At 40.4% G+C, this 14,657-nt stretch overlaps 1 protein-coding gene across 1 annotated transcript in view; it reads right to left on the bottom strand.

The window, feature by feature from the left end:
* TSPAN4 (tetraspanin 4) overlaps window positions 1-14,124 on the bottom strand; it is a 334,076-nt gene extending 319,952 nt beyond the window's left edge. Inside the window, exon 1 of the mRNA XM_082269930.1 lies at window positions 13,138-14,124. Within this exon, the coding sequence (XP_082126056.1) occupies window positions 13,138-13,476 (339 nt within the window). The 5' untranslated portion in view covers window positions 13,477-14,124. The remainder of the gene's footprint in view (window positions 1-13,137) is intronic.
* Between the last annotated feature and the right edge of the window lie 533 nt (window positions 14,125-14,657).

The following is a 14,657-nucleotide window of genomic DNA, read 5'->3' as shown; positions in this document are numbered from 1 at the left end:
AGCGACTTACAGCTGTATTTGGAAGGATTGGGAAACAGAGATTTCGGGCACAAGAGTTTTGTTAAAAAGATTTCTTTTATTCAACACAAACCTAAATATTTTAAAATCATAGAAAAATACAGGCAAATAATTGTGTATTAAGGACACAGTGAGACCACACAACAATGGTCTATGTTGTACAATATCTCAGTGCATAGAACTTATAAAAGTCGATTTACATACAGTTCAAAGTACAAGATCATTAGTAGTCATATAATCCTTGGAAACGTATTGCTTGATATCAGAAGAACCGCCGACGGACACCCAAACAATATGGTGCCGGTCAGCGGGGTCGACTGAAAGTATAAGTTAACATTCACCATGTAATATATGACCTTTGCTCAACATGTTTCGCTTTCTTAGACAAAAAAGCTTCATCTGGAGCATATCATTTCTTTTGTCTGTGTGAGAAATAACAGTATTTAGATTGATTACATATATATGTTACCTTATTTTCAGTATGTTAAAATTACAATTGCATATCATTTATCTTTCCTCTTAATTACATATAATCGTCTTACACCTCTCAGATAAGTCCTTCTATTTTTGCAATATCAACACAATATAACATTGGGTCTTAAGTTGCATTCAGACACTAGAGGAGTTTAGGGGAAAGAACGGAGGCTGCCAATAGTGAGTATATGTGGGGATCCATGCTGTAGTTATAGTATAAGCATATATATCCTATTTATATACCTGGTAAATGGACAGAAAAATGTATACATACCTGTACATATAGTAATCAGGCACATATCTCAACTTCCATAGAGAATTCTTTAACGAGGAGGACTGTGCGTTTTGGGAAGCTCAAAAAAGGCAATGTATAGTGACATAGTAGTGAGGGTAGTCACTCCATGTCTCATATCTGGGTGGATGAGAGCAGAAAAACAATGTTTCTCAGAGTAGTGAGCGTTTTTATTCTATGATATCACTTTAAGGGAAAGCCCATAGGAATGCTAAACCATAAGCTCAAGTGTTTTAAATTGGTAAAGTCAGTATGCCTCATGCTTGTTATAAGAGTGTGTAAGTACCTATAGAGCCCATAGACCATCTGCCCTAAAAGGGGGGCAACAGAAAAGCCACATAGTCATTCTGGACCGTAAGAGTAGACAGGTGCCATGCGTTTATAAACGATTATACACCAACATACAGAGTTTACCCATTCGTGTGTGGGCTACCCCTATAGTAAAATATATATCATGTATATTGATTTGCTTTCACACACATATGCGAATATGTGTGTGTAATCAATTTAGTATCCGACCCACCCTCCTCTATAATAGTAGGGGGGTGACCAGGGTTATATATAGATAAGCAGTTGCTACATAGGGTCCAAGATGAGTACATGCAAAGCGTACTTAGAATAGACATAGGTAATAAACATAGTGGTAAATATATAGAGTGCCACCCAAAATGATAGATCCCTATGCAGTACGAAAGTTCCAAACATATACAGACACCTTAGCAATGCTCACCAAACTTAGGAAGGACCAGAGCTTAAATGTAGGGAGCGTGTCTCCTCTGCTTGTATGTCGGCTGTTAAGCACAGTAAGATTAAGGTGAATTCCCAGATATCACAAAAGAGTAATACTACAGTATTGGTGCTGGCCATATACAGCTTACCCCTTGCCACGCTGTTCCCAGCTTCCGCACAGTCCTCACCGGATGGGGAACCTCCACCATACCAGGGCTTGTAAATGGCGCCCTTAAGTAGCATGGATCCCGGGCGGTTCGTCAAACGGACGTCACCGCCCCGGCCACTCCCACCGGACATCGCTCGAGAGCCAACGCGGGGACACCCCGGCGAGGCTCTCGGCTTAGTCACGGGTGTGTGCAGACTATACAGAGGCAGGAAGTGCCTCCGTAGTCCACTCAGGTGCCACAGGAAGTTCCGCCCGGAAGGGGCGGGACTGACCTGCGGCCTATCTGGCCGCACATATCCCACTGATGAGGCCGACCTCCATGCTTACCCACACTGCCCCCACAGGATCGGTCCGCAATTACATGAGAATTCTAATTGCCTGAAATGAAAAAACAACACAACAAAGACAAAAATTATATATTTAAAAAATACAGATATAAAAGCATATTTCACTAAGGTACAAAGATGTTCTTGGTGAAACCAGGAGATATATATCGGTAACATATTTTGTTTATCAAAAATTATTATATAACCATGTTTATTTTTTACCATTAACCACTAGTAAGGGCGTTCAATAGTGACAGCCCTAATGAAAGGACAGGGGCTGAACTGCCCCCTACTAGAAACACTTCCATACTTCAAATTACAGCTGTAATCGCAGCAAAAGGTGGCGCTACAAAGTATTAACTTAAGGGGGCTGAATAATTTTGCACGCCCAATTTTTCAGTTTTTTATTTGTTAAAAAAGTTTGAAATATCCAATAAATTTCATTCCACTTCATAATTGTGTCCCACTTGTTGTTGATTCTTCACAAAAAATTACAGTTTTATATCTTTATGTTTGAAGCCTGAAATGTGGCAAAAGGTCACAAAGTTCAAGGGGGCCGAATACTTTCGCAAGGCACTGTGTATATATATATATATATATATATATATATATATATATATATATATATATATATATTATATAGTATCTCACAAAAGTGAGTACACCCCTCACATTTTTGTAAATATTTTATTCTATCTTTTCATGTGACAACACTAAAGAAATTACACTTTGCTGCAATGTAAAGTAGTGAGTGTACAGCTTGTATAACAGTGTAAATTTGCTGTCCCCTCAAAATAACTCAACACACAGCAATTAATGTCTAAACCGCTGGCAACAAAAGTGAGTACACCCCTAAGTGAAAATGTCCAGATTGGGCCCAATTAGCCATTTTCCCTCATGTGACTCATTAGTGTTACAAGGTCTCAGGTGTAAAAGGGGTGCAGGTGTGTTAAATTTGGCGTTATCGCTCTCATTCTCTCATACTGGTCACTGGAAGTTCAGCATGGCACCTCATGGCAAAGAACTCTCTAAGGGTCTGAAAAAAGAATTGTTTCTCTACATAAAGATGGCCTAGGCTATAAGAAGATTGCCAAGACCCTGAAACTGAGCTGCAGCACAGTGGCCAAGATCATACAGGGGTTTAACAGGACAGGTTCCACTCAGAACAGGCCTCGCCATGGTCGACCAAAGAAGTTGAGTGCACGTGCTCAGCGTCATATCCAGAGGTTGTCTTTGGGAAATAGATGTATGAGTGCTGCCAGCAATGCTGCAGAGGTTGAAGGGGTGGGGGCTCAGCCTGTCAGTGCTCAGACCGTAGGCCGCACACTGCATCAAATTGGTCTGCATGGTTGTCATCCCAGAAGGAAGCCCCTTCTAAAGATGATGCACAGGAAAGCCCGCATCAACAGTATTGACTAAGACAAGCAGACTATGGACATGGATTACTGGAACCATGTCCTGTGGTCTGATGATACCAAGATAAACTTATAAACTTATTTGGTTCAGATGGTGTCAAGCGTGTGCAACAGCAACCAGGTAAGGAGTACAAAGACAAGTGTGTCTTGCCTACAGTCAAGCATGGTGGAGGGAGTGTCATGGTCTGGGGCTGCATGAGTGCTGCCGGCACTGGAGAGCTACAGTTCATTGAGGGACCATGAATGCCAACATGTATTGTGATATACTGAAGAAGAGCATGATCCCCCTACCCTCGGAGACTGGGCCACAGGGCAGTATTCTAATAAGATAACAACCCCAAACACACCTCCAAGACAACCACTGCCTTGCTAAAGAAGCTGAGGGTAAAGGTGATGGACTGGCCAAGCATGTCTCCAGACCTAAACCCTACTGAGCATCTGTGGGGCATCCTCAAACAGAAGGGGGGGGAGCACAAGGTCTCTAATATCCACCAGCTCCATGATGTCGTCATGGAGAAGTGGAAGAGGATTGCAGTGGCAACCTGTGAAGCTCTGGTGAACTTAATGCCCAAGAGGGTTAAAGCAGTGCTAGAAAATAATGGTGGCCACACAAAATTTTGACACTTTGGGCCCAATTTGGACATTTTCACTTAGGGATGTACTCACTTTTGTTGCCAGCGGTTTAGACATTAATGGCTGTATGTTGAGTTATTTTGAGTGGACAGCAAATTTACACTGTTATACAAGCTGTACACTCACTACTTTACATTGTAGCAAAGTGTAATTTCTTCAGTGTTGTCACATGAAAAGATATAATAAAATATTTTGAAAAATGTGAGGGGTGTACTCACTTTTGTGAGATACTGCGTATATGTATAAATATATATATATATATATATATACAGCCAGGTCCATAAATATTGGGACATGGACACAATTTTAATCTTTTTGGCTCTATAATGGGTTTGAAATGAAACAAACAAGATGTGCTTTAACTGCAGACTTTCAGCTTTAATTTGAGGGTATTTACATCCAAATCAGGTGAAAGGTGTTTGTACAATACAATAGTTTGTATATGTGCCTCCCACTTTTTAAGGGACCAAAATCAATGGGACAATTGGCTGCTCAGCTGTTCCATGCCCATGTATGTGTTATCCCCTCATTATCCCATTTACAAGGAGCAGATAAAAGATCCAGAGTTAATTTCAAGTGTGCTATTTGCATTTGGAATCTGTTGCTGTCAAATCTCAATATGAGATCCAAAGAGCTGTCACTACCAGTGAAGCAAGCCATCATTAGGCTGAAAAAACAAAACAAACCCTTCAAAGAGATAGCAAAAACATTAGGTGTGGCCAAATCAACTGTTTGGAACATCCTTAAAAAGAAAGAACGCACCGGTGAGCTCAGCAACACCAAAAGACCTGGAAGACCACGGAAAACAACTGTGGTGGATGACCGAAGAATTCTTTCCCTGGTGAAGAAAACACCCTTCACAACAGTTGGCCAGATCAAGAACACTCTCTAGGAGGTAGGTGTATGTGTGTCAAAGTCAACAATCAAGAGAAGACTTCACCAGAGTGAATACAGGGGGCTCACCACAAGATGTAAACCATTGGTGAGCCTCAAAAACAGGAAGGCCAGATTAGAGTTTGCCAAACAACATCTAAAAAAGCCTTCACAGTTCTGGAACAACATCCTATGGACAAATGAGACCAAGATCAACTTGTACCAGAGTGATGGGAAGAGAAGAGTATGGAGAAGGAAAGGAACTGCTCATGATCCAAAGCATACCACCTCATCAGTGAAGCATGGTGGTGGTAGTGTCATGGCGTGGGCATGTATGGCTGCAAAAGGAACTGGTTCTCTTGTATTTATTGATGATGTGACTGCTGACAAAAGCAGCAGGATGAATTCTGAAGAGTTTCGGGCAATATTATCTGCTCATATTCAGCCAAATGCTTCAGAACTCATTGGACGGCGCTTCACAGTGCAGATGGACAATGACCCGAAGCATACTGCGAAAGCAACCAAAGAGTTTTTTAAGGGAAAGAAGTGGAATGTTATGCAATGGCCAAGTCAATCACCTGACCTGAATCTAATTGAGCATGCATTTTACTTGCTGAAGACAAAACTGAAGGGAAAATGCCCCAAGAACAAGCAGGAACTGAAGACAGTTGCAGTAGAGGCCTGGCAGAGCATCACCAGGGATGAAACCCAGCGTCTGGTGATGTCTATGCATTCCACACTTCAGGCTGTAATTGACTGCAAAGGATTTACAACCAAGTATTAAAAAGTGAAAGTTTGATTTATGATTGTTAATCTGTCCCATTACTTTTGGTCCCTTAAAAAGTGGGAGGCACATATACAAACTGTTGTAATTCCTACACCGTTCACCTGATTTGGATATGTACCCTCAAATTAAAGCTGAAGGTCTGCAGTTAAAGCACATCTTGTTTGTTTCATTTCATATCCATTGTGGTGGTGTATAGAGCCAAAAAGATTAGAATTATGTCGATGTCCCAATATTTATGGATTTTACTGTACATATACACTACTTTGCAAATATTTTAGGCAGGAGTTAAGACATGCTGTTGAAGTGGTAGTAAACTCAATAGTGTTACTTTGCTGCATTAAAATCCTTAATAATCAGTGTTTATGGTGCTCTTTTTTCATTTTGCCTAACCATATGCCATTCTGTTGCAATCCATATAGGATAGATGTAATGACACCAGCAGCACATGTGTGTATCTGTGGGTATTCACAGCATGCTCTGGGTGCCGTCACTCCATTCCGGCCGATGCCATGCCTTCGTCATCTACTCTCTGCGGCATTGCAATCCCGCGTGAGTAGAGTCCTGTGCACAGCTTCCTGAAATACCCTATGTGACTTGCTGTGTCACAAGGGGGTGTAAACATCAGCGTTGATCATGGGACTCTCAGTGCTATTCATAAGCATGCTGGTCTTCACTGTCAGAGTAATCCCGGATTCAAAAAGAGGCTTGTCTATCACTAAATGCGCATGCCCGAGATTCCGGCCATACAACAAGAAAGGGGCGAAAGTTTTACAGTGCACAGATGCGGACGAGAACAGTAAAACTTGCACCCGTAACTGGGCTCCGCCACTCATAGCCAACCTGTTTACGATAAATTATACGGGTCTTGTGGAGCAAACTAAAGTGCTGCTTTACTATACATATAGTATCTCAAAAAAGTGAGTACACCCCTCACATTTTTGTAACTATTTTATTATATAAAATATAAGAAATGACACTTTGCTACAATGTAAAGTAGTGAGTGTACAGATTGTATAACTGTGTAAATTTGCTGTCCCCTCAAAATAACTCAACACACAGCCATTAATGTCTAAACCGCTGGCAACAAAATTGAGTACACCCCTAAGTAAAAAAATGTCCAAATTGGGCCCAATTAGCCATTTTCCCTCCAATGTGTCATGTGACTCGTTAGTGTTAAAAGGTTTCAGGTGTGAATGGGGAGCGGGTGTGTTAAATTTAATATTATTGCTCTCACTCTCTAATACTAGTCACTGGAAGTTCAACATGGCATCTCATGGCAAAGAACTCTCTGAGGAGCTGAAAAAAATAATTGTTGCTCTACATAGATGACCTAGGCCTAAGAAGATTGACAAGACCCTGAAACTGAGCTGGAGAACGATGGCCAGGACCATACAGCAGTTTAACAGGAAAGGTTCCACTCAGAACAGGCCTCGTTATGGTCGACCAAAGCAGTTGAGTGTATGTGCTCAGCGTCATATCCAGAAGTTGTCTTGGGAAATAGACGCATTAGTGCTGCCATTGCTGCAGAGGTTGAAGGGGTGGGGGGGTCAGCCTGTCAGTGCTCATACTATACGTATCAAATTGGTCTGCATGGCTGTCGTCCCAGAAGGAAGCCTCTTCTAAAAATGATGCACAAGAAAGCCTGCAACCAGTTTGCTAAAGACCGGCAGACTAAGGACATGGATTACTTGAACCATGTTCTGTGGCCTGATGAGACCAATATAAACCTATTTGGTTCAGATGGTGTCAAACGTGTGTGGCGCAACCAGGTGAGGAGTACAAAGACAAGTGTATGTTGCCTACAGTCAAGCCTCGTGATGGGAGTGTCATGGTCTGGGGCTGCATAAGTGCTGCCGGCAATGGGGAGCTACAGTATATTGAGGGAACTCTCTGGTGAACTCCATGCTCAAGAGGGTTAAGGCAGTGCTGGAAAAAAATGGTGGCCACACAAAATATTGACAGTTTGGGCACAATTTGGACATTTTTACTTAGGGGTGTACTCACTTTTGTTTCCAGCGGTTTAGACATTAATGGTTGTGTGTTGCGTTATTTTGAGGGGACAACAAATTTACACTGTTATACAAGCTGTACACTCACTACTTTACATTGTAGCAAAGTGTAATTTCTTCAGTGTTGTCACGTGAAAAGATATAATAAAATATTTACAAAAATGTGAGGGGTGTAGTCACTTTTGTGAGATACTGTATATTCAAGCTTCCGTCAATTTTGTTTTAGCCAGTGGGCTTGCTAGGTGAAAGAGTCCAGTTCTTACAGGCTCAAAAACATTCAAAATATGCCTGTAATAACACTTGTTTTGTGTGCTTTCAGCCACTTCCATTAAACTCTATAGAGACTGAAATGCTGCATTCAAAAGAAGCTCATGCACTTTTTGGTGTCAGGTGTCAAGCATTCCTATGTGAACAGTTACCATTTAAATTAATGGGATTTTGTTTGCTGAGAGTTTTGTAGCTTTGAGCTTCAAGCTACAAAATGTTTAGTTGTGAACAGGTCCTTATACTGCTTTGAAAACTGCGATGTCAAATGTTAATTGACACGCCTACTTTGCAGTTTACAGTACTGCTTTACTGGCACATACTGTCAAGAATGATTCCCATTCTTAGCTGTGTTTCTAAATGCAATTTATATTTTTAAAAATGTTATATTTTTTAAGTTCAATTTCCGTTTCAGTTATGTTTCTGTTGTTTTGTCCATCTTCCGTGGATACACAGCACCCTCTTGTAGTATATTTAATCAAGGATACAACTTTATATAAAATACATTTGTGCTGAGAGAAATATTGGGGCTGCCAGGACTGACCTTCTGAAAATGGCAGTTGCCTGACTGTCATGTTACCCTAATGGCTACAAAACTTTCTGCATCAACGACATGCAAATAAGTGCACAGCCAGTTAAGTTGAACCTCTAGATGTTCATACTTATTCTGCCCTGTGGCTAAGCATATCTTAAAGCTTAAGTGATTTTTAATTTTAACCACTTACCTACTGCCATAAAATTATTACTCGTAAAACTGCTATTTTCCTAGTTCTATTTATAAATGGCACTGGATAACATGCCCTCGGGTAACCATTGTACCTCTTAATGTCTGTGAACTGAGCAGTCATCATCGGCTCTGTACATTTTATTCTCTGTGATTGGTCAAAGAGTGACCAATCACAGATGGAAACAGCGTTGTATTTACTTCCGACAGCACCCCCCCATCCTGGTACAATCGAGGGAAAGGAAAGAGAACCTAATGCATAAACAAGTCATTGATTAGTTCCAGAGCAAAACACAGATTATGGCAGTAGCAGATAAGGATTGTTTTTTAACCCTCACCTCAGCACTTCTACAAATTAACCTCTCTATCTCCAGTCTTCCACAGTATGTGACCTGTACATCAACCCCATCATCTCCTCCTCACTCTGTGTATGACTTATACATGCTTTATTTAGTGCAACATTGCCAAGCTCAACATTTTAACCCCCCTCAAAACCAGTATGTCTCTTAATTTCCAAAAGATTATTGGATAAAATGAGATCACCTTGGGCCTTCTATTTTCCAAAAAGGAGCCAATGTGGGGAGGGGGGGGGGGTTAGTTTGCAATGTGGGGGGGGGGGTAGTTTGCAATGTGTTGGCATTTTACTTTATGTAAGGAAAACAGGGTTTTTTTTTCAAAGCTTTTTGTGCTTTATATAGTAAAAAACTAAAAAATAAATGAAGGGGTATTACAGTCTGGAATTCAAAGAGTTAAATAGGCTATGTACAATAAAGAAAAAAAAGTGTTCAAAGTCCAACAGTTGGTTTTCCTAGCATAGGGAGAAAACTATTCAGTAACAGGTCGCTTAAGAAGACACGTGGCCACTCAGTGAAGTTGGATGAGAAGTGTTTTAACATTATACTGCATAAGGGGTTCTTTACTATTACAGCGGCAAAGTATGTGGAACTCCCTTCCACAATTCGTGATGTCAGTCGGGTGCGTCCAAAACAAAAACCCCCCAAAAAAAACAAAAAACCCCAAAAGATTTATATGGGCATCTTAGCAAATGCAATATGTAAATATTTGGGAAATGATAGAGAAATACACCCAAACCCACACAGGTTGAACTGGATTGACTGGTGTTCTTATTCAACCTTACCAACTATGTACTATGTTTTCTTTAGAAATCAGCTAGAACCTGTGTAAATAAAGTCTATGGCCCCTTTCACACATGCGGACTGTTTGTCCGTTTTTCGTCCATCCATTGATGGATGAAAAATGGACATCAATACAGCTCTATGGAAAAATGGATATAAACAGATAATCATCCATTTAAAAAACTGATGTAAAAACGGATGACAAACTGATGTAAACTTCATCCCTTTTTTGTTTGAAAAATGATGACTGAACTAGTGAAACAAGTGCCCAGATAGCAAGCAATTGAGCTGCACGTTTGAAAATGACTTGGTGAACTATTGCTAGACTTGCCAGGCTTCACAAATTTGTTGCACAATTTCAGCAAGTCTGCATTGCATGACTCCAGATGAACTTTCTTTGCAAACATTCTGCAAGTCTGCTGCACGTTCTGGGTCAGTTATGTTGGGCAATAGCCATTCCACCACAGGGGTCACTGTGACTTGCAGAGCTCTTGCTGTAGACTCACCACTGAAGCTTTGCTCTTGCTAAAAACTTGCCATGCAAATTTGCTAGAAAACTGGAAAAGTGTCAACTAGAACTTGAGCTACAAGTGCTCGGCAAGTGTACAACTTGCAAGTGAAAAAGTTCAGCAAGTTAACAAGACTTACAATTCAACACTGCCACACATTTGTCCGCATGTGTGAAAGGGGCCTAACTCCCACCAGCATGCTGCAAAAAAGAATCCTCTGCGTGGAAGCAGTGGTCTCTATGCATATGTCTGATATAACTGAGTCTTTCTTCACTTTGCAGTAATAAGCTGAAGCAGGTCCTGGATGACTTGGACTTATAGGAAGTAAGTTGAATTATGCTGGCCATCAAACTTAGGACAACTAGTGGCAGATAAAAGACTGTGGAAGAATCTCTGAATATTGCACTAAAAGTTGGTTTTATTATGTCTTTTATTAGGCTATTCAGTTTATCTTGTTATTTTTTGCTGGAGCTATTAATGCAGCACCAAAGCCAGGGAGCTAGTATTTTAAGACACATAATCAGCAATTGAGGCATACATATTTTTCCTTAAGCAATAATGTCATAAGCATGGCAATCTACACTTGTCTCATGCCATGGAAACAATGATATATAAATCCAAAAAGGAGGGGCTGAGACGCATAATATTCAAGGCTGTCTGGTAATGGACTGCATGTTAGCTATTTCCCAATTTGCAAGTAAAATGTATCCTGCCTATTTATTTCAGACTGGTATTTTCTTTAACAATACACTTCATCTCCAAAATTCCACCTTTACTAAGCTTTTTAAATATCCTAGTAACAAGAAGAACACACCGGCAACCAAACTAAAAGCTTTCTCAACTAGAAAAGAAATGCTCAGCCTGTAAGAGGTAGCAAATGAATTTGTAGAGCACACCTCACATAGTACAGTTGCAAAAAAAGATAGATAGAAAAATACAGAGAATGAATACTGAGGGGTTACCAAATACCTGCAAAGATCACGTTGTTTAGTTTAGAAGCTAACAGCTAAATCTCAAAGGTCTATGTATAGCAGGATTAAACATAAAATGCTAGCACAAAACCACACCACAAATTATCAGCAGTTATGAATATGGCTGTCCACGCCAACATGTTCTACCTGCAGCATGTTTTTCACTAGTGTGCTAGAGCGGACCTAAAGGACTGGTCCACTCAAAAGTGATACCTAAGGTGCAGCCCAGCAACCTACGTTGGTCCCTGCCTCCTGACATGTCTTCTAAACTCCAACAGCAAAAATACATAGTTCCAATCTGGTTCTTCTTGTATACCTTTTGGATGTTTCGGGATCTCCTGTTGCACTTTTTATAATATAAAAAAAATCAGAAACCCAGCTGGAAGAATGGAAGCCTAATAAAAAGGCCCTAGATAATTTGCAGATCTGAGAATGCAAGTGCTGAGAGGTATGTTAAAACTGTAAGGTGGTTTAACTCTACAGCATCGGCCAAAAAATGATATATTCATTTTGGAGACACTGACCCTTTTAGCAATTTGAAGTTCCACTGACCCTTGAAGACATTTGAAGCTGAGCTGGATAATGGGACTAATTATGTGTACAAATAAGAGGCAGCACAAACATGTACGCTATGTGTCTACAGAGTAATAAATGATATGTCAAATGTTTGCGTTACAATACAAAGCAAGACAGATTTCTTGCTTTGCATTTTAACACAGACGGCTCTCAGATAAAAGAGCAGTAGATTAATTTACACATAAATGTAGTAAGGCTACTGCATGGTGGTGAATGTTTAAAGTCCCTTTACACATGGGAGCTTTAGTTGGGGCAGATTTAGTAGACATATGCAGAAATATAGAGCAGGGGTATGTAACAGAACCAGGCTGAAAAAGCTGCAGGAATAATACATAGATACATCACACACAAATACAAGTAGGAAAAAAAAATCATAGCTTATGGAAGAATTTCTCCTTCATGGGGATGACATGATTTATTAGCACTTTGATATATATATATATATGTATATATATATATATATATATATATATATATACATACACACACATTTTTTTCATTCACACTTGAGTTCCCCTAGACACTGTCTTTGCCCCTTGTTTGTGGTTGATACAGAGGCTGTCAGGAGGTTATTTCAATGATTAGCCAACAGATTGAACATTGCAGAAAGTTTTGGTGCCCAAATGCAGTGCTCAAGTTTAACATACAACAGTGTAATTAACAAAAGCTGTGAAAATGATACGTAACATTTAGAAAACGAGCTGCATTCAAAACCATATCATTGCACAAAGCAGCTATTTCATTGCTTTCCAGCACATTTTACCCTACGATACATGTATAAACCAGACAGTTCATGAAATGTCCCATAAACAGCAGAAAATGGGCAGTGTAAAAATGACTTGGATAATGGTGATTTGTTAATTAGTGCGTAACTTCAGTGATGACTATGTTACACAGTTCTAATGTGTCAGAAAAGATAAAGACCAGCAAATATTTTTTTCCTATAAATTAGGTTTTATTTGAGGTTCTAACACAGCAGTCTTTTTTTCCAGATTAGTTGTTTTTTTGTAGTGGTTAACTCTTACATCAAATAGAAATACAACTTTGAGTATATTGTAGGTTTTTACATGACTTATAAGTACAGCTAAAGTAGAGGGTTAAGCTGCTGTGATAACAGATTGATACTTTCACTAATTAACAAGTCAGTTCACATGCCCTCGTAATTCCTCAGCCACAATCACATTTGTTTTAGAGAACATTCACAGTTTTCACTTCACAATTAAGGAACTTACCCAAAAAAGGAGGTTGAAGACGAACATTAGATATTTCATACACTGCAGGCAGTTTTGTGCCATCCTGCACCTCTTCAGCTCTAGGAGGAAAATGAAGGAGAGATCCAGGTAAAAAACCACGTACTTGTTGCCTTTTGGGGATGTGTACTTGGATTTTGTAGCTTTGGGACCTGGGTTAGTGTGGAACCCAAAAAAAGAGCCACCTGCCGATGCCCCAAACTGCCCTCCGTAGAGGCTGCTGTAGCGCCGGAAGGCACCACCTTGGGGAAGAGAGTAGTCTTTGCTGTCCAGAGAAGGACTGCGATGGTAAGTAGATTCATCCGTGCTCGACCGTCTCATGGCGCAGGTGGTTTCACAGGTTAAGGGGGCAGGGGAGGGGAGGGATAAAAATAAGGCAGGTAGAAAAGGTTTTACCCCTAAACTTAATTGGCAGTATCAATCCGTACAATGACAAAATTCTTCCATTGTCACTAACAAGAAGGTGCAGAACAGGAGTACTTTTTCAGACAGTTAGGATTCAGAGTGCCACTCTACCCACCAGTCTTCAGCAAAAGAGGCCATACTAACAGCTGCCCCAAACAGAGAAAATCCCTATACCAGTAAGTTAAGAGCATCCCCTCTGGTTTCCACCGCATTTCTGTGTGCTGGCCAGCTTTCCAGTAAGGTTCCTGAAAGGTGCTGGTGGCATTGCCCCCTCTCCTCTGCTGCAGCAGGCAGGACTAATGTGCTCCTCTCTCGTGTTCACTCCTATCTGATCCTCTGTCGCCCGCACACACATACACAGTGAGCTTCAGTCATACCACTCTCATCTACCGCTGATAATGCTTCACTCTTTCCTTGTATCTCCCCCTCCCTTTTGACATTTCTCTGTCTCTCCCCGTTTTGCATGCATAGAAGCAGTTTCTGCGTGGTCCACTCAGGAAAGAGAGGAGAGGAGGAGAGAGAGAAAAAGAGAGAGAGAGATTTCTCCTACAGGCTTATTTATGCATGCTCAGCACTCTCACGCTCCCAAGGATGCTTCCCCCTTCCCAACCAATCACAAAATTATCTTGGTCAATCATCACAGTCTCCAGCAAGAGGTGAAAGAACTCAGTGATGCTTCAGCTTTTAAGTGGTTAACAAATCAATAGAAAGCACAGTGCAGAGATAAAACTCGCATTGTGAAAAATTGCAAGCTGTCTCTTGCAATTGTGATTGTGATTGTTTTACGAAGTGCCTTATGTACATGAGGTTAGGTAATGTGTTCAAGAAAATCTGTAGCACTGAATTGTGAATACAATAACTATCACAATATTAATATTTAATCATGTACAACAAGGATATACCATTTTAACATTAGATCATCAAAAAAAAAAAAAAACATCCCTGAACACATTTAGGATGATAGAATAAATGTGGAGAAAATTAAAGAGGAAATGTTTTACTTAAGGTAGTTTTTGAAATGTTATACACTACGTGATCATTAACGGAGGACAACACCTCCCCCTCCTCCCGTCACCTTTATAGCAGCAGTTGTTGTA

The sequence above is a fragment of the Pelophylax lessonae genome, assembly GCF_965119305.1.
Source record: "Pelophylax lessonae genome assembly, chromosome: 10".
NCBI classification, from domain to species: Eukaryota; Metazoa; Chordata; class Amphibia; order Anura; family Ranidae; genus Pelophylax; species Pelophylax lessonae.
Note: the sequence above shows the minus strand (reverse complement) of the source record. Positions and strands in the feature narration are given on the sequence as shown.